We start from the raw sequence: 25,061 nt of genomic DNA on the forward strand, positions 1-25,061 counted from the left end.
TGCGCCACTATATTTTATATAGTTTCCTATTAAAATGCATTCAAGTCACTGCAGTGGAATACACAGCTATGCGTCTCTTTTTAAAAGTCCATTTTAAACTAAGGCTTATGCTGCGGCTTGATGTAATGACTTTTCCCTGCTACAGTCAAATTACCAACACAGTCTCCACACAGAGTTATTGGACTATCAGCTCCCACGCATCCACCATCACCGAAAGCTTGATACTCGCCACAATCACTACTACAGGCACATCTTAACTCATAGCCGTTATTAGAAAGATGAATTATAGCCAAATTAGGTGTTAACAATATCATTCAGGGCCCTTAAATGAATACAATGAATACATGCAGGATGTGGTGCTGTGTGTTGATATGTGTTGATATGCTAGTTTAGTGTCATCTCTCTTGTCCTAGTGGCAATAATTGACAAATTGAAAAATGGAAGATGCTAAGCTAGTAGCTGCAGGAATCTACTGTTTATTAATAGCAATTGAACATCTGCTTCTGTCTGAAAAGAGTCCAAAGGGAGTGCTGATTCCTCTAAGTTGCCTACACAAGAAATATTACAGCTGTGGAAGGAAACATTAACCCGCCCCCCTTCAGTACCTATTGACATTGTACATTTGCATGATATACGAGCGTCTTTATCATCCTCAATGGCTTCCACCAATTAACGAGTCGCAAACTCAGCAGAAACAATGTTCCGGTATTGATAGCCATATTTGCAAATGCATTACAGTGTCGTATGAGAACCAGTCTGCCTAGTAAAGAGGATTAAGTTGACTGTAGTTCATTTCATGGCTCAGTGTTTATGTGCAGAATAGTGGATTAAAGGACTGATCTGCAGATTTAAGCCTGGACGAAACAGCATGGAGCCTGGTTATATTTCTCCTCAGCTTGTCAGGTGGTCAGCGAGCTCAGACAGAAGTCTGTATTTTACATCATGACCACCTGCAGCGAGGGGGGGGTGAGGTCGCAGGTTGAGATCCCAGCTGGGGGCAGACGGAAACACGTGGACTTCATGTACTTATTTTAAATGAAATATGTACACCTAAATGATCTGACACGGCCCAGGCTTCGTATCCAGTTGAGTCTCTAGCAAAAGAAACATCCCCAACTTTCTTTTGCCCCACTCTTTGACTAGCACTTTATCCTTGATCTTGAAGGTCAGGATTCCTCCTCTTTCTTCCCTCTACTCTTGGTCTTTTCCCCAAAGTGCCCGAGGTGCTCCTCGCTCTGTGAGATTAGTAGCTAATCCATGAAAGGTAGCGGATTGGTTGTGCTCTCCCTTTGAATGTTATTAAAGAAGGCTGTCCTGAGGTGTGCGTATGTGCTAGGTGTAAATGTGCATGTGTGTACTTGTGCCCTAGGTGTGTATGCAGGGTTTGTGTCCTTGTTCTAATCCTGTGATAACCAGACGTGGGCCTCTGAAGCAGAGGAGATGGGGGGAGGGCAGGGCGAGGAAGGGGATGAAAGGATGGACAGGGGCCAAAGGTGGAGCAGGGGGTTTGACAACAACAGAGATCAGAAACGAAGACTTCCAGCCTGACGACTCAAAGGGTATGGCATTGGGGGAGTTTGATAAACAGAGTGTTTGCCTCTTTTTCAGTTACATTCCAAGTATTCTGCTTGAATAATGACATTGCATGGGCAGTTGGATTTACAAGGCTTTAATTGCTGCTGATTGGGTCAGCTAATGGTGCCAAGTATTTGGCATTTTAAAGGTGCCCTTTGGAGTTTTCTTGTAAACTAACAATAGGCTTGTTCGAGATGAGATTTGTGTCCGACTTGATTCCGACTTGCTCTGACGTCATGCACACGTGGGCAACGATAACCTCACGAGATCAAGGCGACCGCAGTTCTGAGACGCAGGCAGCGCACTCGCTTTTCACCGACTACAAGACCCAGGCGGACCCAGGGCATGCTGGGAAACGCCGGCCTCTCAGCTGATCTAACAGCTGATTGGTTCAGAATTGACTCAGCATGATGATGTTTTATATAAACATTTTATTGATTTTGAAAGGCTTATTCTGTACAAACCACATGTTGTGTGGCTGGTACTTACGTTTAGAAGTCAGAGAGACTAAATCCATTCAGATTATGGATCATCTACAGTGTGTTGTTAATTAAAATCAGCAACAGATCGCATGTAGAGCATTTTGACAGCTACTCTGTCATAATTAAAACAACTGGAGACTGTGTACAAGCTGATATATGGGTCTGATAACATTTTATTAAATCGGAATCGGACCACAGTGTTTCTGTGACTTCCTGTTCCGCTGGAATCTGCTTGAAACTGTCCGACTTGAGAGCAGATTTTTGTCACCGCCCCCTGCTGCTGCTGCCTGCTCTCGTCTACTTTACAGGCGAGGCGCAGTTCATCTCGAACAAGCCTAATATTATGTTGAATTTCAGTGTTTCTTACCAAAACACATTGTATCCTTGAGGTCTAATAAACATGTTAAATGAATTCTTCATAAAATATTTGCAAAGCCACTAAGAGAAAAAAAAATGTCCATATGCATTTTTGCTAGCTTGCAGTCTTCTTCTTACTTGTCTTTGTTGGCACATTGCTAAATTTCTCGGTGCGTTCCCGCCACCAACCTTCGATCGAATAGTGTGAAAACAACAACTGGACTTTGAATCGTTTGTCCAAACAATCAGAATTCCATGCACTGCAATGTGTCAGTTAATGTGTCTCTTTTTTGGTTTTCTTTTAGCCATCCTCTTTGTAACCCTTCTGCAAAGTTTTTCCATGACATACATTTTATAAGATTATCGTCCGTTCAGGCCTGTAATTGTGAAGTTTAGGTCGGGGCTACAATGTTTTCAGGAAAGCAGCCTAAGATCAGACCTCGCTGAGGCTGGTGTTGTTTTGGCAGAAGGTGGAGGGAGTCAAGCAGGAGGAGAAGCGGCCAGCTCGGGAGAGATCCCTGGTGACAAGCTGTACATAATTGATAGTTGATCTGTCTACAGCCTGAGCAGCAGCAGTCAGCGCGGAAATAGCTGTCTCACACAAACACGCACACACACACACACAAGCACACATGCACGCACACACACAAATTTAGAGTGCAGTACTGCAATAAGCCTAAATTCCTAAATAACCCAAATTACAAGTAACCAATAAATAAACTCAAGAGTCATGGGGATCATTCACACACATACACACATGCACACAAAGCACCTGGTGGCTCTGCTGCCCTATCTGTTCAGACTGACGGCTGGCTGTTCCCTGCTCTGGCAGATGTGACCTTGTGGAAAAAAATCCCCCACCTTATTCTCTTTCCTCTCCCCTGTGCTCTTATTACTGTTTTTATATGCCCATGAGCAGACTTTAATTCTGCTCAACAGCAGGTGACTGTGTGTCTGTGTGTGTGAGATGTAAGTGCCCTTCAATCCATCTCACACACACATGCACACATACATCATACCCTCGATGGAGGAGCTCATCACAATGTCACTTTCAATTTGGATGAGCCCACGGTCTGTTCAGGAGATATAATGGATTGGATGATGGCAGGGAAATGGATGATGCGGCTCAGGTCTCCTGCAACAAGCATTCACATTTCTGATCCTCTCACTCTTCAGGAGCCATCTTTCAGTCCTTGAACCTCACTGTCTTTCACAATTGCACGCATTTAAAAACTTAACCTATAATACATACAAAATGATTGTATCTCCGTGGTTGAGAAAGGCTCCTGAGATCTGCTTATTGTCTGAACAAAATGTACATCCCCTGCCAGGCCCAGTGTGGCCCAGTGTGGCCTAAACTAACGCAAAGCACAAACTGTTGCCCCCAGATTAGCACTAAAGTCTTTGTGTTTGTCTTAACCCATAACTGTGTGTCCTTTCAGCAGCCTTTGAAAGTTCCCTCTGCACTGTAAACACACGATAATATGAAATGAAAAAAAAACTGTCATAAATTACAGAATGTATTCCAAATACTGTTATTGGAGAGAGCGCTATCTTGCCAAAAGACTTTTCATGATCGTTTTTTGTGTTGGGGATACAGAGCTGTTTAAATAGGAAAAGTCCAGAAAGTTTTCTGCACTTCAGCTGATGTGGTGCTCTGTAAGCAAGTACTTATCAGAAAGCAATATTTATTATCTCCAAAATACAATACACAAGTAATCTTCTTTTGTGTGTCTCAGAGGGATAAAGATCTGCCTTTGTGTTCAGGTGCAGACGAAGGGCATGCATTAAGGTCCCTGTTCATACTGCGGCAATGAGGGCTTAAATGATGTATCATTCTTTAACTGTTTAGTTTAAGTCTTAAACCAGCATCAGATGAGATTTTCCATTGCTTTTGCAGTTTCTTGGTTGCAGCAGAGATTAAGAATAAAAACATCAGAGAAAGATTTCCATGTAAACCAACATGGAGGCTCCAGAGAATTAGGCCAGAACAGTTTAATAAGTCAGCACAGTGTGATGAACTTAGTCGGTAGTGCAAAAGGTTTGTACGCACGTTTGGTCCAGCTGGTGATAACCGAAAAATGTGGAGTTATTCAAAAAGAGTTAGCTGTGGTGTCTGGTGTAATACAGGCTATACACTACTGACACCATGCACCTTTATGACATCTAAACATAGTGTTATTTCAAATCAGTAAAAGGCTCAGATCCAGCAGCCTCCACAGAAATCAAATCACACGGAGCTGAGCTCACGGCTTCTTGACAATACAATTTGAAGTAGAAACACCGGGCTCTGATCTGATCATATATAGGAATACAATAACAATACTTCTCCTCTGCAACTTCAAAATTGGCAACAGCATTCACATTTTTAAGAAGCCTAATACATTAATAAATGTTAATCCAGTCTGTAGAAGATATGACAATTAAGTGTGAGAGTCCTTATTAGCAGTTAGATTTCCGGTTTATAAAGGTAACAAAATCAAAGACACTTTTAGTTCATTTTGTGTGTTAGAGACACACATTACTCTGTGGAGAAATATTAAAATGTATTATACACTACTTTTGATTACTTTATAATCCCACACCCTTTTATAATCCTTTGTGCCTGTAGTGACTTACAGTAGATAGTATCAGACTTTATGGTTCCATTAACATATTTTGTAGACCACAAAAATGATATTTTTATCTGTAATGCTAGTAACTCATGTTTCTCTGTCACCCAATATTTATTTTATTGTATATATAAAGACTTTGACACTTGTCCTAGTATTTCTCTCACACACCAGCAGTTTGAACTTGAACTAATCATGTGGTATCATAACCACATTTGTTCTTGGATTTGTATAGTGTAGAAAATTATTCTCCCAGGCCTTTATTGCATTTTATTTTGCCACATCAGTCTCCTCTCCAGACAGAGGGGAAGCAGTTTGTTGCCAGTTGGATACAGTATGTTGTCATGGGCTATAGCCATTAGTCAAGCTTGTCATTGGGATATTCATAACAAACCATATCACTAACCCCACAGCAGCAGTGATGAAAGCTTGGGAGTCATGGTCCTAAGGGGGAGTTTTGTTAATGCCTATGAAACACACAGAAAACATTTCTCTTGGTAACAGCCAATTGTGCCATTGTACAACATTTAAAAGGCCAGTGGCCTCAACACACCTCATTATGTATGTGCAAATGAAGGAGCCTATTTTCAGTAGTTACAAAATTCAGATTCATCATTGAGACTGTTCCATCCCTCATATAAAAAAAGAACAACAAATTATGGAAAAACATCTGAAACAATTTTTGATGACTGATCATGATGGGAGATAGAGAAATGGCTCGCACTCCAGTCGGCTGTTTGTCACTGATGTCTTATTACCAGACTCACAGCTGTCTAACAAGTCATTTAATCCCAGGCTGAGTCTCAAATTGCATTTTTTTTTAATGGAAAGTAAAACAAATTACCAGCTGGGTGTGATCATTCCTCATATTTTACAAGGAAAATAAACATTCAGTTTTCTTAAATCAAGTGTTAATTTCTTGGTAGTAGTACTGTGCAGATGTGAATATAATGACAGTTTTTGGATGAAACTACTGTGGAAACAAGTTTCACTGCAACATTTTTCAACTTGTTTTAAGCTAAATGTAGCCTATATTACAAATATATATGAGACCAAAGAGCTTGTTTGCAGTGACGTCTGTTATTTTTGTCTTTAGAGCATGATGAATGTCTCAGCGGGCTCCACAACTGCGATGACAACGCCCTGTGCTTTAACATGGTTGGAGGTCACAGCTGCTCCTGTAAGCCGGGCTACACTGGCAATGGAACAGTCTGCAAAGGTAAGCACCACCATGTTAGTTATGTTATTTATTATGTCATGCACATACATGTGCCCATCCAAAGTGGACTTACACCAGACACCAAATGTACTGTTGTAGTAGTGAAACATTTGTCGGACATGAACTATGCTCATTGTAAACAAAGAGCTGTGTCTTCTGTCCCAGACTCTACTAATAAAATCAGCCACATAAAAACACACAGCTCAAGTTACTTAGAATCATCCATCCTGAAGAATTTATCAGAAATAAAGGCAATTTTACTCAAAAGTGTAGTACTTAAATTATCATTAAATGAGCAATAAAACATGAAATGGAGACTATACGGGAGACTTTGGCTAATGGTAATGTACCGGCACATAACTGTACACACAGATCTTTGACTTTTAGTTAAATTGTGCTTCACATACTGTCAGGCTCTACACTGTATGTTTACATGAGACAATATATTCGTAATTTAGGTTTTGTACCAACAAATCACATCTTCTTATACATAAGGAAATATTTGCGCTGAACATCGTGAATATTACAGTGTAATCTGTTTTGAAAAAAAAACATAAATCAATCATATGCAAAATGGCCCAATTAAAGATCTTTCTAGTGAGGCGTTGTTCAGGCATATTCACAAGTCTGTTCCACAGTTGAATGATCTCACATTGCCCATAGCGGGTTAATCAATTCCTCGATTAGAAATCTATTTAAAGGGGACGTGCACTAATTTGATTGACACATAAAGATCCATTTACTCATCAGGGGGAGTACTACAAATCCTGGGAAAATGGTTTCATAATGTCTTCTCTGGCTTACAATATTATGAAGCCCAAGGTGATGTCAAATTGCTTCTTTTCCCCAATCAACAAGCCAAAACCTAAAATTATTTTATTATTAGTTTTCTATTGAAATAAGACAAAGAATGGATTTAAGAAATAAATCGCTTATCAATATGGTTATGGATAATTTTTCTCTCGATCCACTAATTCAAACTACAGTTTGAAGAACAGTGTGGAACTCCTTTTACTGGATATGGCTTCTTTTGTTTTATTCTTATTCTTTTTTTCTGGGGTAGCAGGGTATTATTTGTGTATATATTTCATTTATTTCCATTGCATTCTGTCAACTTCAATGATTTCTCTGTGTTTTAAGGGACACATTAACTAACAGTCTACCCATGGATAATGAACATTTTTGAATTAACCTTGGTGAGATGCATTAATCATGCGGAATAATATCGTGAGAGCCTGTAATGAATCACATAACCAAATTAGCTCTTATTCTGTATGCAAATACATATGCTGCTGCTGGTCTAATCACATAGTTAATGCTCGTTAATCTTTGTGAGTAATGGCTCTTCTCCTCTGGTCTACCTCTAGCTATGTGTGACGGATTGTGCCAGAATGGGGGAACCTGCATCTCACCTAACAACTGTGTTTGCCAGCAAGGATTCACTGGGAAGAGATGCGAGACAGGTAAGAGTTCATTTTAGTTTCACTCTGACGTTTCTCTCCTCAAATAGCTCAAGAAAGACTTTTTACTGAATGATCAAGAAGTGATGAGAAACGGAAGAAGAGGTGACGTAAGAGGTGTTTTATTTTCTTAAGATCTAACAGGAAAAAGGAAAAAGAAGAGGGGAGATTACAGTAGAAAGGTACTTAAGATTAAAGTTGTTGCTTTAGTTATGTTGGTATATCTGGGCTCTCAGTGATAATTCTTACTTTGTGGAGCTGTCTTTGCTCTGATCCCGACAAAAGAGCCGGGGTCTAATTTATAAAACTGTGCGTAGGAGCCTTACTAAAAGTGTACGTACGCCCAAAAGCTAAAAATGGTGTACGCCAAAAAGAAATCAGATTTATAAAACGTGCATACGCACATCTGTAAGCAATGTTCCCTTTATAAATCACAAGTGTGCATACGTGAATCAGCCTCTTGTACCCTTGTGCCCTGTACACACCCATTTTTAACCATAAATAGTCAATGCAAAGCACCCATTTGAATGCTGATCAGTATGTTAGTGACCCTGGCAGTTGTTCTTTTGTTACGTCGAAATATGATGACTGGTGGAGAAAAGCTAAATACTTCTCAGACGTTCAGGAATTGCTGCAAATTGAATTATTATTAAGTTGGGAAACCTGATCTATAGACTACCTATATTAATAATACTGTCCAAAACGGCAAGCATTACGGCACTTGGGGACAGCTTTGTTATATCAGAGCTAGATTTAACAGAACTATATATTATATCCAAACAAGCCTTAGTGATAAAGTTGAAGATTATATATAATAGTTATATAAAGCACTTAGCTGTCTGCCATTTCCCTCTGGAAACAGCCGGTTGCCCCCAGAGTGGTGAGGACCTGTATTTGGACCGGGATGGCACGGTTCCGGCACGTTGCCCTCTCTACTGGACCCAATTCAGTACATAAATCCAAGAGCGCAGCTTTAGGGAATTTAAATCGGCATATTAGCCAGACATCGTCATGGTCCCTGAAGTCTCTTTCTCTCCTGATTCTTCCATTGGCATAGTCCTCCTGCAGGGCCAGCAGTGCCATTATGCAGCATTACACGCGGGGGTCACTGCAGTATTTATATGTTTACAGCAATTTGTGATTGTTAATACCTTGCCAAAATCACAGCATTAACTAGTGGTATCCCCCATCCCGAGATACAATTTGAAGACGAAAGTTTAATAGGCAAACACACTTTTCATGCAGGTTTTGTCACAAACAGTATTAAAGTTTGGACCGATAACGAGGACATTAAGTGTAACAATTGCGTGAGAGATTAACAGCTGTATTTCCAGACTTTGACATTTAATGATATATGCACAGTTTTAAAGACAGATATTTAGTTATTTACACTGTGCTCTGCCGTTATCTAATGCTAGGGTATTTGATGCTATCCTGTATTCCATAGAGTCGGGCCATCTCTCCTCCTGTGCTCAGTGTGACGATGACAATGTGACGGTGAGACAGCAGCGATTAAATATTAAGAACTAATTTTTATTCAAGATTTGAGTTGGAGGTGTTTATGGAACTGTTAGGCTCCAGTCAGACCGGGAACTGAGAAATAGGCACACAAACACAGATGAGCAGTTTACAGTGTTTATTAGAAACAATGTTTGATAGTGGAGGAGGGAGATGGCCAGGATAGCTGCTCCAGGTAGGGTCGAAGCCGGAGATCAGAAGGCGGGTGTGTGGCCAGGCAGCGAAGATGACGGCTGGGTGGAATGGCTGGTTGAGAGCGGAGTGGCAAGGTGAGTAGGCAGCGAGGAAGCAGATGAAAGCTGATGAGCAGCGGGTCCAGAGGCAGAATCTGAGCAGAGAAGGAATCCGTGACCCAGAGCATAAATGAGGCAACAACCAAACTGAAAACAGGGATAAATCTCTCAAGCACAGAGTAGAGCCACGTTACCACGAGAATGGTTGCAACAAACTGGTGCTGAAGAGGTGAACAGCCCGGGTTGATAACTGTTGGTTGAGTACTGGAATGATCTGCAGCTGGCTGTTGGTTGATTACTGGAATGATCTGCAGCTGGCTAGAGCAGAGCAGGTGAGAGTGGCCACGCCCCTTGACCTAGATCCTCTTGAGTGACATGGAAGCCGGTGGAGACAGACACAGACAACACACACACAAGGGAAAGGGGAACAGGAAAACAGGCAGGGACAGGGAGACAGACACCGATCCACAACAGGAACAATAATCACTCAGTACAAGTGCAAATAACACTGATGGATTTAATCTTCATGATAACGTGGATGATATGGAGGGAAAAAATGTGTGTGAGACATCAATACATGAAAATATTAAGAGTAATCATTATTCCCACATTTACTTTCTGCAGTCTGACTTCAGGTCACCACCTCACCATCTGCGTCGCTGATTCCCATTGTTTCCAAAATGTGCGTACGCATGGGTCAGAGTTTGCATGGATGACTGCACATTCTCCCGTCAAGTTTTTTTATAAATCACAACCTTTGCGTGGGAAGTGGCGTACGCACATTTTCAGCCCCGTTTTGTGCATACGCCACATTTATAAATGAGACCCCAGCTCTGTAAATGCTGAGATGTTTCCAGCTCTGCTATATTCACTCTGTGTGTGTGTGTGTGTGTGTGTGTGTGTGTGTGTGTGTGTGTGCGTGTGCGTGTGCGTGTGCGTGTGTCCGTGGGTGCGTCTGACTGTGTGGGTCTGTGCTCCATGGTGAATAATGAGCTTGTATCTCTTCCAATGGCCCGATGGAGGATTTGAACTGCAGTTGCAGCAGTATGGGAATTACCCCATATCACAGCCCATATTAATCAGTGTGGCATTCCTCCTCATAGGCTCCATGCCACATCCAAATAACAACTGCACAAACTCCTAATGCACAATACACGATACGGCAGGATAGCTTAACTGAGTATTAAGTTGGCCTGTGTTTTTACAATCGCAAAGACCATATCACTGCTTCTCTCATGCATGGAAATATGTCAAACACAATGTTGTGATAAGACTTGCGGCTTTGGATCCTATTCAGTGTGTTTTCCCCTGCAGTGCTGGTGATTTAAGGTAACCAAGCAAGACTGTAATCCTGGTGGTTGTGCAAGATGCACCATATTTCTAATCTATAGCAGCAACAGCTTTCTCATAACCCGTTTCAACCTTTTGTGGAGTGTCCTTGAGGAGACAAGCGGCCAAGCTAATAGAAAGTCAAGTCATGACAGTTCTCTCTGTGTGTGTGCACGCTTGTGTTTGAGTGAAGAAAACTGAGCCTCTGTGCTTGCTCATTGGTTCAGGTATTGATTGCACATAAAGGACCTTTTTTATGAGGCGTCCTTTTTACTACCCGTCTTAAAGTAAATGAATTTCCTCATGGTGCTGCTATGAGATGCTGAGGAAGGGGGAGTGTGTGTGTGTGTGTGTGTGTGTGTGTGTGTGTGTGTGTGTGTGTGTGTGTGTGTGTGTGTGTGGCTACTGAGTATGTGTCCTAACCATAATGACTTATCCTCCTCCCTATTTTGCAGCAGAGAGAGTTCTAAGGACCTCGTCCCTTAGTAATGGCACGGTCCAGGCAATCACACATTTCATTACCTTCTATAGTGTTTTAGATCTTTGATTTCTCCCTTTGTCTCCCTCTCTCACTTTACTCTCTTTTGTGATTGTCCTGCATCTCAAAAAAGTCACAGAATAGTCCATCAATGGAAAAATCATACAAATTGTACAGCAGCTTTGTCCAAGGTGATTCTATTCATGACTCGGTTTCTCAAAAGCTTTACAAATGAATCCATTTTTCAAGAAAACATTTCTTTTATTTTAAAGTACGTTTTTTTTACACACTTCTATTTTCATCACATCAATCATATCAAGGTTAGGTTTGAGGTAAGTTTTTGTTCTTAAATAATGGATATCTCTGTCCACAAAAAGGGAATGAATTCCATTAAATGTCAAAGCGCACTGCTTCGTCAAAGTACAGAATTTAAAAAGCCTTTATTATAGTGGCTACATGAAAAACAAGAACCAACACGAATCGACTGCGCACCAGTCTAATGGTACAGATTCACTTTTGCGACACGACTGAAGCGTGGTGTCGCGACGTCATACATCCACGGTTGATGCTCCACGCCCTTGACCAGCAGCTGATTGGACGAACGGGTCACGTGGGTCTGGCTACTCCTGAATTTCCAAATGACCATCGTGGCGGCTCGTTCAGAATATGATCTCTTATTTTATGGAAATAGTTCACCGAAACGCGTTTCTGAACATTTTAAGTGAAAAATAGGCCATACAGTTGCTCAATCTGTCTTCATTTCAGATCGACAAAGGTCAGTTTGAAAGATTTTCGTCTACTTCTATTGGATAGTCGCGTTGCGTTTAACGGATTAATTTGCATAAAGATGGGCATCGGCCAGCTTTTTTGACGCGCAGCATTTTTATAAATGCAGCACCGCTTTCCCAGGATGCTTCGCGGGCGCGTTAACGTTGCTTGACGTCACCCATAGGAATAAAGTGGACCGCGGCGTGACAGAAGCGTCGCATAATCCACCCGGCCGTGCGACGCGACTATCCAATACTCAGGGTCAAACATTGCACAGGCAAGTGAATTAATTAAAAGCTTCAATTATACATGTGAGAGTTTTCAGTCACATTCGGCTTCCTCATAGAAATTCACCCCAATCTAATGCAGGTGATATTAATTGTGTTTATGGTGGCTTTCTTACAACTTGGCAAGAAAGCGCACCAGTATATTTCCAAAAATGTTGAACTATTCTTTTAAGCGTCATTTTTCAATGCTGTGAGATGAACATCACAAACAAAATTCCATTTACCTCTATTGGATTAATTTGGGTAACCCAACCCTTGTAATATGTTCTTTTCTTCATTAAATGTGACTTAAATAAAACAACTGGTTGCAAACAATGTTCTCCATAAATACAGTTGTCTCTTTCTTAATCACACCATGAGAGGAATCAGGGGATGGAAGATTGGTGGCTTAGGGATCAGTCTGTTTTGATGCTGATTAGACTTTGAGGTTTGGTGACGCAAACACAAACAAGCGCACACATCTGAATCTCTTGCACACTACTCACGCCTCAAGCGACAAAATGTTTGTCACCACAGCTGCTGCTTCAATGTGCATGTCTATCTTTCTTCTTCCTCCCACAATCAGACTCCCTCCCAATCTCGTCCGAGTCAACTCTACTCCCCTAAGGTTTTATAGTTTGGGACCACCGTTGGGGTCCCATGCTACAGGGCTTAAGCCACTGGCACTGTTTAAAGACTGCAGTCATTCATTGTGAAATGGGGAGTCGGTCTCATTGTCTCCTCACAGTGTGACAAGAGCTCCCAGTGAGGGAAGTGTCTACTGGAGAAGCTCCCAGAGATGTATGGAGGTTAATGTACTGTTGGATATGCTGCTCTACTGGTGGGGAGGATGGGAAGGAGGATGGGGGATGTGAACGATAGTTTGGTGAGAAGCAATGGAGATGTACGGGGAGAGTGACAGATGCAAATTTCGAGGAGGGAGAGGAAAGAGAAGTAACGACCAGGAGGGGGGTTAGAGGAGGTGAAGTGGAAAGGAAGATACAGAGATGTTGGGGAAAAAACTGACAGATGCAGCGATGGAATTGGAAATGCAAGGAGAGAGATGGATAGTGAGAGTGCAGGGGTTAGCGGGTTTTCTGTGCATTTGGATGTGGAATGAGGCTGGTGGAGTCGGTGCAGCAGAAGGAGGAGATGCAGAGCTGGGTGGATGAACATGGAAAAGCTTTCACTAAGTCTGGGCTCCCCACCCCCAGAACCCTGTGAGCTTTTAGAGGCCTCCCCAGGGACGCCACCACTTCTGCTGCTGCAGCGGCAGACTGACGGCCTGTCATAAGACACCAAACAGGAGCTCTTCAAGGCAGTGTGGATAGACACACACACCTATGAGCGCACACACACACACACACACACACACACACACACATTTATGGACGAGAAGACGCTAACAGTTTGTGGATTGTCAACCTGCATCCCCATTTTGGACGGGTGTAAGTCTGTGTGTTGTAGTGTACACATGCAATAATTTGTGTCTGTAATTGCACAAGTGTGTGGATGCGTGTTAATGTGTTTTCAGTTTGTATTATGATCTTTTTGTGACGTGTGTGTGTGTGTGTGTGTGTGTGTGTGTGTGTGTGTGTGTGTGTGTGTGTGTGTGTGTGTGTGTGTTTGGTGGCTTGTCATTACCATTCAGGGGGAATGGATGGGGAGGGACAGGGGACATGCATTGCTGACAGACAGACATCAGCTAGTGGAGAACTCTGACACATCATGAATTATGCAGAACACAGCTGTGGCAGGGCACATACACTTCAGTCGTGGATATAAATGTACGCAGGGCCAGCCATGTAATGTGTGCCCCGAACATGCATACTCAATGTGTTAGCCTCAGGCTAGCACCATTCCTTTTATGGCTTGGGTGAGAGATGGGCAAACACTGGAATATTAGGTTTATATTTCAGCAAAATGGATGTCCATTTCTTCCCTATCTTGGAGAAATTCAGAACAAAAATGTGCTACTATACCTTGTAGAATGTTTTAGAGTACAAACTAAATGTCTGTTAAAGACTCCGATGGGTATTTGTTTGTGTTTGTGCTTGTATGCCAGGTAGAATGATCAAGGTTATTAGTTTGTGTCGATACTGAATTTATCTGATATGGTCAGATCAACATATTTTGAATTTGGCTGTGACTTTTGTTTTCCGTTTCATTTGGGTTATGCTGCAAGTATTTTTTTTTTCTCTCTTCACATTCATTTTACTGCAGAGACTCAAAGTTGCCCCAATGTTTTGCACCAGGCCTTATTTCCTAATATATTTTTACACCTGTTAAAATTGTACATGCAATTTCTAAAAACAGCATTTGAGAGCAAATACAAATGCTTCTTGACGTTTGCTGTCCATGGTGTATGGTACAATTTAATCTGACATAAACTATTGTAGATATAAAGATACTAAAGATACATCAAATTCAAAGTAAACATTTTTTTAAACGTGAGAGTACATTATGTAAATGTAGCCTAACTTAAAGTCAACAATCAGAGCTTCTAGCTTGCAGCATTTCATATGACACATGCTACTGGATGGAGAAAGTAATCCTGTTGTACTTTAGGTGCTAGACGTTGCACTTAAGTCAAAATTGAGCTTCAAATTGTATATGTAATTTAAAAAACTTGTGACTAAAAGCATCACAATAAGAGAATAGGAGATATTAAAAGTGAGAACAAAGGTCAGAAAAAGTGGCACTTCGACAAGATTAGGTTAATATAATAACGAAGGCATAGGTTTAGGCATATGTGAGCAAAACCCCCTTTTCTTTAAGGGTGCACTAAAAAATATGGATGAAATTCATGTTCTGTATATTAAAGGGATAGTTCCGATTTTTTGTACTTGGGGGAAGCAGGCAGGAGTACCGACACAGACGCAATGTACTGCTGTGGACGGGGGCCACAGCAAAATGTATTTTAGAAAATCTTTTTATTTTATTTTAAAAATCACTGTATGTAAAGACAGCTGTCTGACAGCGGAATTGAAGCTCTTATCAAAGCCACCAGACTCCTTTGACAAAAACAGTAATTTTACCTTGCAGAACATGAGAGTTTTTTCGATACCGCTGCTCAATAGTTTGTTTGTGTTATTATATGATTTTGGTGAATCTGAACTAACTCTTTAAAGCTCCATTGTGTATTTTTTTGAGTTGATTCTCAGCAAAAAAAACTTAGTTCTTTCACAAATATGTGCTCATTCATGTCTAATTACTTCCAACTACTAATCAAAGTATTCTCGTACGCGTAGAATCTGCCATTCAGAATCATTCAGAATACATACGAGCGAGTCGCTCGAATGACGGCAGCCATGTTGCGCCTCCATTTTTAAAAAACATTAGCCAAAGAATGACATACCTCCGCCTTTCGCGCTTTTCACTCAGTGGCACTGACTGTGACGAATGCCTGGGAGGGAGGGGGAGAAGATTACTTGCGACTGCCGGCAGATTTGAAAGCCTGTTGAAAATGGAGGATTGTGCCTATTCTCGAGGCAGACTGATCTCATGAAGTGACGTATGTATGACACGGCAATTGGTATGCCGTTATTGCCGTGTTATGAAGACGCACACTTTATCAACGCTGTTAGTCCTCCATTGACTTACATTACCATGCGTTTGCGTGTGGATGGGTAAAACACAGGACTTTCACACAGGAGAGCGGGGATCGCGTCCCATGTGTGATGTTTCCTTCGTTTTTCGCGTGTGTTGTTTCCTTCGTTTTTTGCGTGTGTTGTTTCCTTACCACGTTTTTCTTTTCCTAAATCACACCGAGTTTTTCATTTCCTAAACCCAACCCAGTTCTTCTTTTCCTAATCCCAACCTGTTTTTCTTTTCCCCTGCGTGTGACGTTAAAACCAACCATAGCCTCGCGATAACACGCCACGTGGCTTTAGAAAGTGACTGCCGTCTGCTGTATACAGCGTAGATATACTGCACGCGGATAGCTCAAAATGCGTACAGGAAAGTGGCGTGTATGTTTACGCGAAGTAATGATGCCACGTTGCTCGAGGACATGTAACAGAGTCGCCAAGGAAGTTAAAAAGAGAATTAAAACGACAACGCGACAGGCAAAGCAACAAGACCAACGTTAATATTGGAGTGGCTTTTCCAAGATTGACAGAGCTCATAAGGAGCAAGGACTTTAAAAGGGACACTGAAGTTGCCTGCTTTCTTCTCAACAGGTAATTCTGCCTATTTGTGTAAATTCAAAGTTTTATAGTTGATTGGCTAACTATAACGCTAGAACGACGTCTAGGATACTTTTCCTTGCGTCGATGATGAAAAAGGATTGTCTACCTTGTAACATTAACGTAATTATATGTGTCGTGATTTCCCTGGCAGCTCACTTCATGTGCAGTTATAACACAGAACAGCTACAAACAAATAAACGGAGATACTAAGAGCTAATTTCGGTTTCATTGACATTGTTCATACTGCTCAGACAAATATATTAAAAACAGAAACCTGCTTCTCTCCTACGCTGTAAACATTGCCTTACACTGTTAATCTCATACAATATACGATAGCACTGATACTTTGCTAACATTAGCTTGCATATGTTTGGGAACCTGATAGCTGATGTTAGCAATTATGATAAAATAATGTAAAAAACTATTATTACATTGGAAGGAACACTCACGGACTAAGTCGTACTTCTTGGAATAATACGGCCACCGTAGGAGTTAAAACACACTCGGAATGGGGGGGGCTAGAAAGTAATATTCAGTTGGTTGTCATATACAATTTCACTGCTAGATGAGATAAATTCTTACACAATGTAGCTTTAAAACACCAAAGTCACACAATAATACAAACAAACCAACCGATCAAGGCAGTGGTAGACCAACAACTCCCTTGTTCTGCCAGGTAAAATTAATGTTTTTCAAAGGAGTCGGATGGCTTTAAAGAGAGCCTAGATGGATATAACAGCTTCAGTTCCCGATTGGAAAGGGCTGTCTGACCGAAAGCAGTGAAAATATTCTAAATATAGCTTATACACTTATACAACTAATATAGAGTTTTGTAGTTCGACCTTTTTTTAGGTGGCTAAAATACGTTGTGCTGCTCTCCAAGCTGGCTGTCAACAGCAGTACATTGCTGAGCTTCCATGTTGGTACTCCTGCCTCCTTCTCCAAACTGACTATGGATAAGCACCTCATACAACCCAACTTCAAAATATACAAACTATCCAGTCAAGTTGGTGTTGCCACAATTTAGTAGCTTACACCTCTGTCCATCAAAGTGTAGTAAGCATTCTGAAAGGTTGAGCTGGATATATTTGCTCTGGGTGCTTTTGCATTAATGATGAAAAAGAGAATGGCAATGGAAATTGTCAGAAGTCGTGCACAGCTGATGGACATTTGATGCAAATCAATGATTTTATACATTTTCCTTGAGGATAAAGACATTCTCCTTATCCTTAATACTTTCTATTTCCCCTATATTTATTTATAATTGTTAGGGCTTTTTTGGCCTTTATTTGATTCCTGCACTATACACCCAGATTTAGTTGTAACACAATTTTTTAGTGTTCACTACTTATTCTTTTATGTTTTGTTAAAAACCATATTGATTACTAAATCACATTAATTGTTTGTAATAATCAGCTTAAGTATGCAGTGCACAGATCATATTAAGCAGAGATAACTAAGGATGTTTCTGTATGGGAGGGGCGGGGTCATTTGAACTGTTCTGCAATAAAGCAATGCAAAGGCTCATGGGAAAAAAAATATGTTCTGAGCGGTTTCTGTCCTGGTTAAAGTGTGTTTAAATAATGTTAATATTTTGGATGGGCATTTATGTTATCTCAGTTTTAGTTGTGTATGGTGGATTTAGTGTTCATGTTTATCTACATTTATTGTTGCACCATGACCAAGACCCGGGTGGGGACTGATCGGCTCTGGGCAGTGAAGAAGTGTTCAACGGTGTGTGTGTACACAGATTAGAAACTAGTAATGCTGTTCTCTGAGTGAAACTTTCCACACAGTACAATACGTTGAAAAATTGCAGTGTTAAGCGTGTACTGTTCTGTTTTTATTGGAACAAATGTACTAAATACATTATTCTTAAAATCATAGTTATGCCATATTTATATGAACTTATTTGATCTGTAGTAGTGATAAGTAGCCAATTAGTTAATATTTGTTTATGTTTCTTTGCATGTTTAAAGCTATAGTGTGTAGAGAAACACAGAGAGAGTTGTGTGGAGCTGATAGTCTTAATTAGTTTTGTATCAACTCATTTGGCAATGGCTTGAATGTGGCAATGATATGAATAGAGAGGTAGCGTTTGTATTTCTTTTATTTTCAGCTCATTATCTTCTCCTTTCAAGCCCCTCTAAGTGTCTTAGGGTGCTTTGCCACCAGTTAAAATGTTCTGTTACCATGCTGTCAGTTGTATAACTAATGGCCGACGCTGCTGTCTCTGACTGGCTAGCTTCTCAAAGGACGCTGTGGGCTGCTTAAGGGAGAAGAGCATTTGATCAGATGCTGTGGATGGACACCTCTCCCTTTCGTTTTTCAATTCATCTGCAGTCTCAAGTTCTCACAAGCATTTTTTATCATCAGCTGCACTGAATCACACGGAGGCAAGTTTAGCATCAACAATGATCTTTCAGGACAAGGAGAAAGAGATAAAAGATTTTTATGTTCGGTGTTAATGATGCAATTTAGATGTTTGACTCCTACACACTCCTGGAGGGTTATGTTCAAGAGCACCACCAGGGATCCCTGGTGTATTACACCTACACTGTAAATTGAAAAACTCAAATTTTTGGAAGTCGTGATCATTTAACAGCACACATCTTCCAAAGTGATACTTTCATTAAGAGATGTGATCTAAAGAGGGCAGAGTTCTGTTTATGTGAGTAAGACGGCTCCTTTTCATCAGAGCTTCCATATTAAATTTAATATTCAATGAGTTTTTACAACCTTTTCTCTAACTTTACATTTCTGTGAGTTCTATAAGGAAAGACCAAGGAAGATAAGTGAGGGAAGGAAGAGAAAAGCAGAGTTTGAAGAGGACATATGTAGAGAAAGAAAAAAAGACGGTATTTAATTATTGGGTAATAGCAGATGAGAGGAGATAAGACGAGAGGAAAAGGGGGACAAAAAAAGGAGGTGATTTATTATGAGATGTAAAAATGGAACAGGAAAATTAGCAACGAAGAAGAATATGGAGGAGGAGGATGGTAGGAGACAAGTGAATAGCCAGTGAGTTAATGAGGAAACTTTGAAGGCAGTGAGAGAACGAGTGTGGAGCCGGAGGTCATGCTGGCGTATTGACTAGGACAGAGAGCCGAACAGGGCCAGACAGAGAATTTGTTCGCTCAGACCTCATTTACATTGATGTTGAGTTCACAGAAGCTTTTTAGAGTTTTAGACAAAAACACAGACCAGACAGACAAAAGAAAGACGGACAAAATGACAGACAAAGGAAACAGACAGCGAGAGTTACACAAGCAGGAAGATAGATAGGAAATAATAAGACTTACGTATGGTCAGGTGAATGTACACAAAAAAATCACAACCTCATAGTTGAAATCTCCCCTGGGCACCCCCCTACCGACTCCGGCACAGGTAATGAATATTTAAAACCATAAGAATTTTTTCGCCCCTTGACAGCTCCCATGATGCATCGCTGCAGCTCTTCCTTTCTCCCTCCTTTGCTCCACAATTTACCCACAAGGCCTGGGGGTCTGTGACTGTTGAAGCTCAAGCGGCTTGTTTAAACACAGTGATTATGTATTCATTATTTATTTAGAGACGGCCTTACAAAGCACTCACTCCATCACGCATAATTAGTATATCTTAATTAGGCCCGGCTAATGGCCGGAGCTGTCGTTTAGCTGAGCGCAACCTGCTGCCTCTACTGAAATGACATCTCCCAGGGATAGCTTAGCTTGCAGCTGTAGCTGCTGCAGTGCAGCGAACAGCACTGGCCACTGGACAGCTATATTGCTTTGAAGGCTTTAAAAGGGTTTTCTCTGCTGCAGCATACATATGTGCTCTGTAAATGACATGTCCTGTGCTGTCATTTGAGAGGAAAATCAGTATCCAAAAGTGGAAACTTTATATTTTTTTTGGTTTTGGAATGGAATTATCTATCTGGGCATATACCAGTTGGAGTGCCATTGTTTTTTGTATGTGGGTAAATTCTGCACAGCTTACATAATATTGCAAACTTGTTAGCTAATTAGTCAGACAGCTGTAGCACTGAAGTGCAAATGTGAGAGAAATATCTGGCTCTTTAGCTGCTAAGTGCTCCACTACGCTCACCAGCAAGTTGCTGGTGTTGTTGTTAGTGCAGCTTTCAATGTCGCTGCTAACACAACTCCTTGGCTTATAGTTACAAGCACAACTTTGTCTATGTTGTGTCTCGGTGCCCCTGTTGGCCCAGCTGTCAAATCAAACCCATGCATCTGCCCCCCCACTCAGAGGCTTGGAGATTAAAGGAGAATTTCCGATCTCTAACATTTTTTTTTCTTACTCTCAAATATAAAACAATTATTCTGAAATTCCCTTTCACATGTTTTTGACAGTTTACACATTGTGATTTCAGTTGTACTTTAAAGGGTGAAGGAATGTTACAGCTCTAGGTAAGTGATACAGAGTGATTGCATTCTGTATGCACTTGCAGCTACCAATTGTTCACAAGGCTTGTTTCCAATTTACCATGATTACTCATCCACTCTCCCACTCAAGTGCTTGCAGATATGGATTTGCGTTTTAGTATCTGTTTCATCTTTAGGAGCCGAGTGTGTAATTCAATTTGCCTCGGGTTCGTGATGATTGATTACTTGAGTTCGCTCTTTCTCCTAATGAAGACGGAGGACCAGTGACAATTACTCAATTACACTTTACTGTACATAAAAAAGCAGGGATCACGAATCCATGCCTTACCTTATCATTAAGGTAAGACATGCCAATAAACGCTTTGTATACATTATTATTGACTTACAGATTCTGCAGCCTTTTTTCAGCTGTCATTGTAAATGTTATCTGACATGACAAATTCAGCTAATTTTAAAATCCATTTATTGTCAAATGGCATCAGGAGGAAAGTTTCAGTTGAGATCCAGAGATGTCTCTATATAATTCCTCCTGAAGCCTATCAGGATTATCAGGTAGACCTCTGTGGTAATGGAAATCAGTTTGAACTAGGTTACTGTACGGGAGAAGTACATGTGGCAGCAGTAATAGTGATGCAACACAGCAAACCACCCCAACTCCCAGGGCTATCTGTCAGTCGAAGGGAAAAGACATGGGGAGGGAAGCGTCAGAGGTGAAAGCAAGGAAAGAAAGAAGGTGTAAAAGCAAAGACCTGTGCCTGTCCAGGATGAGACTAGGAAGCGAGGATGAAGTGAAGGGGTTGGCGGGAGCAGGAACAATAGAGGGAGGCATGAAGAGAAAAGGGCAGGCAAGACCAAAGCCCAAACTCTGCCTTTTTCTGCTCAAAGAGAGAGCAAACTGCAGGCATGGGGAAAGGTGACGATGAGGGCACCTCTGTTTTTGCCTCAGCTTTGAGACAAAGATAGACAGCACGGTGAAAAAAGGAACACATGGAAAGGTAAAGGCAGAGGATTAAGAAAGAGAGGAGGGGGGTGGTATTGGCAAAGTGGCATAACAAGCCCAGGAGGGTGCAGAGGAAAGACCGTCCGCTTGTTTCTCACTTTGTCCTCAGAGAGCTGCCTTAATAGAGCCCTTGTTTCCAAGCTGCCACTCAGGATAACGAGTAGGATAACTGCAGTCTGTCTCATCGTCTCTCGTTCTCCTCCTTTGCTTATTCCTCCCCCTTCTCGCCCTGCTTCTTCCTCCCACTGCTCTTTGCCTCCTTCACCGCTTCCTCCTCCTTCCTTTTCACCTCATCCTCCCACCCTCATCCTCCTCTCTTTGTGGAGGTTTCTTTCTGTCAGTTTCCACGTCTTTCAGTCAGCAAGGTAACTCCAAAATAACTGTTCTTTCCGTGGCCTTGACCTCTCCAGGAGACAGAGACAGAAAGCCAGTTTTGTTGTTTGTTTGTGTGGTCTTTTTTTTCCAGAGAAGAGAGAGGAAAAAAAGATGACATGATTTAACAAGTGAAAATACTGCGCCATCCCCATCTATGCTTCAACTAAAGCAAAAGCCTCATGATTCAGTAGCGACAGAGCTTTCAGCCAGTACCCTTGTCTGATTGTCATTGTTGAGGATTTAATTACAATGATCTTCCATTATCCTTTACGCAAGATGATAAAAGAGAAGGCGAGATCTTTGCAAGCATGTTGTATCCTTGCTGTACCTCACACATTCAATCTTGTCAAGTCCTAGGTGCCATAACAGTGAGTTTCACTGTGCTAAAACACTGCCGCACTTCAAAAGTTGATTTGACAGGAGGCTAAGAAGCGACAGGCCATAATTGTAGCTGACAGGTTTGGCTCAGTTAAAAGAGAAAATCATGAATCTTTTGTTGAGGGTATAACCTTCTGTTGTTATCGCCAGACAGTCAAGCTTTTAAAACACCTGAATGAAACTGGCTGAAAATAACCCATTTGCATATTTTTAGATTTACCTCACCATCAGTGTCTGTTATAAATAGTATCTGTCTGCTCAGCTGTACTTTGAACAATTTCATGCAGCCTTATTGGGGAGGAGAAGATGCTTCGGACAAATTCAACTTGTATTTTTCTATACTGGCAATACACCTCCTGCAGCTCTCCCTTTAAAAGCTCCCTGCTCCTTTATCACACTGAAATTCACAGGCAACAAAGAGCATTTTATATTTCTCTTCAGTAGTGGGGAGAATTTATATCAATTTCAAAGATAGGCTAGTTATAGTATTTGCTGTAGACTCATGATTTTTAAGTAGTGTCCTTTTAACCCAGCATTGCTGTCCTAAGGGGAGAAAATGAGGTGCTCTGCTTGCACCAAACTGATGTAATTAGTGAAATGTGAGATTTCGCTTTAAAGTCTGCCACACTGAAAGAGAGAGCTTTTTGAACCTGGCCAGTATGGAAAACAGAAAAAAGGAATATGCTGTAGGTTTTTTTAGCAAACCTGCTTCTCAGAAAAAAAACGGGTCATTTTTGAATAGATAACACCCTAATCTGCGGGACATTTCATCAACAGTTAATCTGCTGCAGAAATTCTATTAAAAGCTGAGGGCTCATTAGCCAATAGATCTTAATCCCATTACTGCCAGGGCGGTGGGGGACCATGAGCCCGTCTGCCTGACGCTCTATGGGGGATACTGTTGCAGGCAGTTGTGGAGAAGGTCAGACAAGGCACACTGCCATTTTCATAATGAGAGCAGAGCATAATGCATCATGCACAATCATAAAAAAGCCATCACAGACTATACAGGCACATTTAATCACGGTGCATGTCTGGGCCTAACATATTTAGCCCTACTGTGTAATGACAGGCTTTATTTCCTCTCTAGTGTGGGCCTGGCCCTTAGTTTAATTAAATGTTAGCTGAAATATCAGAGTGATCCGTCTCTCTGTGTGTATTATGCTCATTGTTGAAAATTGTATTGGATTTGTTCTTGGTTGATGTTTGCAGGAACGTTGCAGGGTCGCTTGTTGAAATAAAAGGGTTGAATGTTGGCTTGTTGTAAACAGAAATGAGTAGTGAGAGAGTGAAAAAGAGAAACAAGGAAACCCATATGAAAAGAGCTGAATAGAAAAAACTGGGGTCAAAAAACAAAAATACAGAGAGGCGAACGTCACAGCCCGTAATAAAGGTATTTCATTAAAGACGAGAGCTGAAGGAGGAGGCAAAGTCAAGGATATTTCTTAGTGGAGCTCTGTGAAAACAAGCTATTGACAACCACCCAAAGGATGCTCTTTGCAGAGCTTCTTCGCACATCACCTCATAGAAACCCCTGATGTCCAAGCAGTTAAAGGTCCCATGACATGGTGCTCTTTGGATGCTTTTATATAGGCCTCAATGGTCCCCTAATACTGTAACTGAAGTCTCTTTCCCAAAATTCAGCCCTGGTGCAGAATTACAGCCACAATGAGCTTTCCTTAGTATGTGCCATTTCTTTGTCTGTAGCTTTAAATGCTATTGAGGAGGAGAGAGGAGGGGCAAGGTGGAGGGTGGGGGTGTGGCCTTGACCAACTGCCACTTTGCTTGTTTGAAAGCCATGATGTCTCTCTCTTTCTCATGGGTGGGCCAAATTCTTTGGGTGGGCAAAGCAGAGAAAGGGGAGGTAACCTTGCTCCTTATGACCTCATAAAGAGCAGATTCCAGATCGGCCCATCTGAGCTTTCATTTTCTCAAAGGCAGAGCAGGATACCCAGGGCTCGGTTTACACCTATCACCATTTCTAGCCACTGGGGGACCATAGGCAGGCTGGGGGAACTCATATTAATGTTAAAAAACCTCATAAAGTGAAAATTTCATGCCATGAGACCTTTAAAGATTCAAGTAAAGTTCACGTTCAATAAACGTTTGCACACACCTCGGACTTTACTCGAAATTGCCTGAATATGTTGGATTTGACTGTGTAGGATTTTTACTGGTTTCAAAATGAAGCCTGTTAAATCTCTGGCTTCTAAGAATAGGCTTGCTATATTAGATTCATCCATTCCCTGCTATCTTTTATTGATACAGATGTCCTTCTCTGGCCATGCAACTATGCTTGATCTATAAAGCCTACGGACTAGTTTCACTCAAATTCTAGACACGTTGTTTTATCAATTATGAATCGATCAATGTTGAAAATGCCTACCAGGCAAGAATGGAGCTCAATAGTCCATTCACTGTAAAGAGCATATTTTGAAA

General features: G+C 41.3%; 1 protein-coding gene across 2 annotated transcripts in view; it reads left to right on the forward strand.

Annotated features, from left to right (window-relative positions):
- Positions 1-25,061, forward strand: part of nell2a (neural EGFL like 2a) — a 92,046-nt gene that overhangs the window by 52,706 nt on the left and 14,279 nt on the right. For both annotated transcript variants that reach the window (XM_028585065.1, XM_028585064.1), the window contains exons 14-15: positions 6,123-6,245; positions 7,613-7,708. In XM_028585065.1, coding sequence (XP_028440866.1) covers positions 6,123-6,245; positions 7,613-7,708 — 219 coding nt within the window. The remainder of the gene's footprint in view (positions 1-6,122; positions 6,246-7,612; positions 7,709-25,061) is intronic.

The sequence above is a fragment of the Perca flavescens genome, chromosome 8 (genome assembly GCF_004354835.1).
Source record: "Perca flavescens isolate YP-PL-M2 chromosome 8, PFLA_1.0, whole genome shotgun sequence".
Classification (NCBI taxonomy): domain Eukaryota; kingdom Metazoa; phylum Chordata; class Actinopteri; order Perciformes; family Percidae; genus Perca; species Perca flavescens.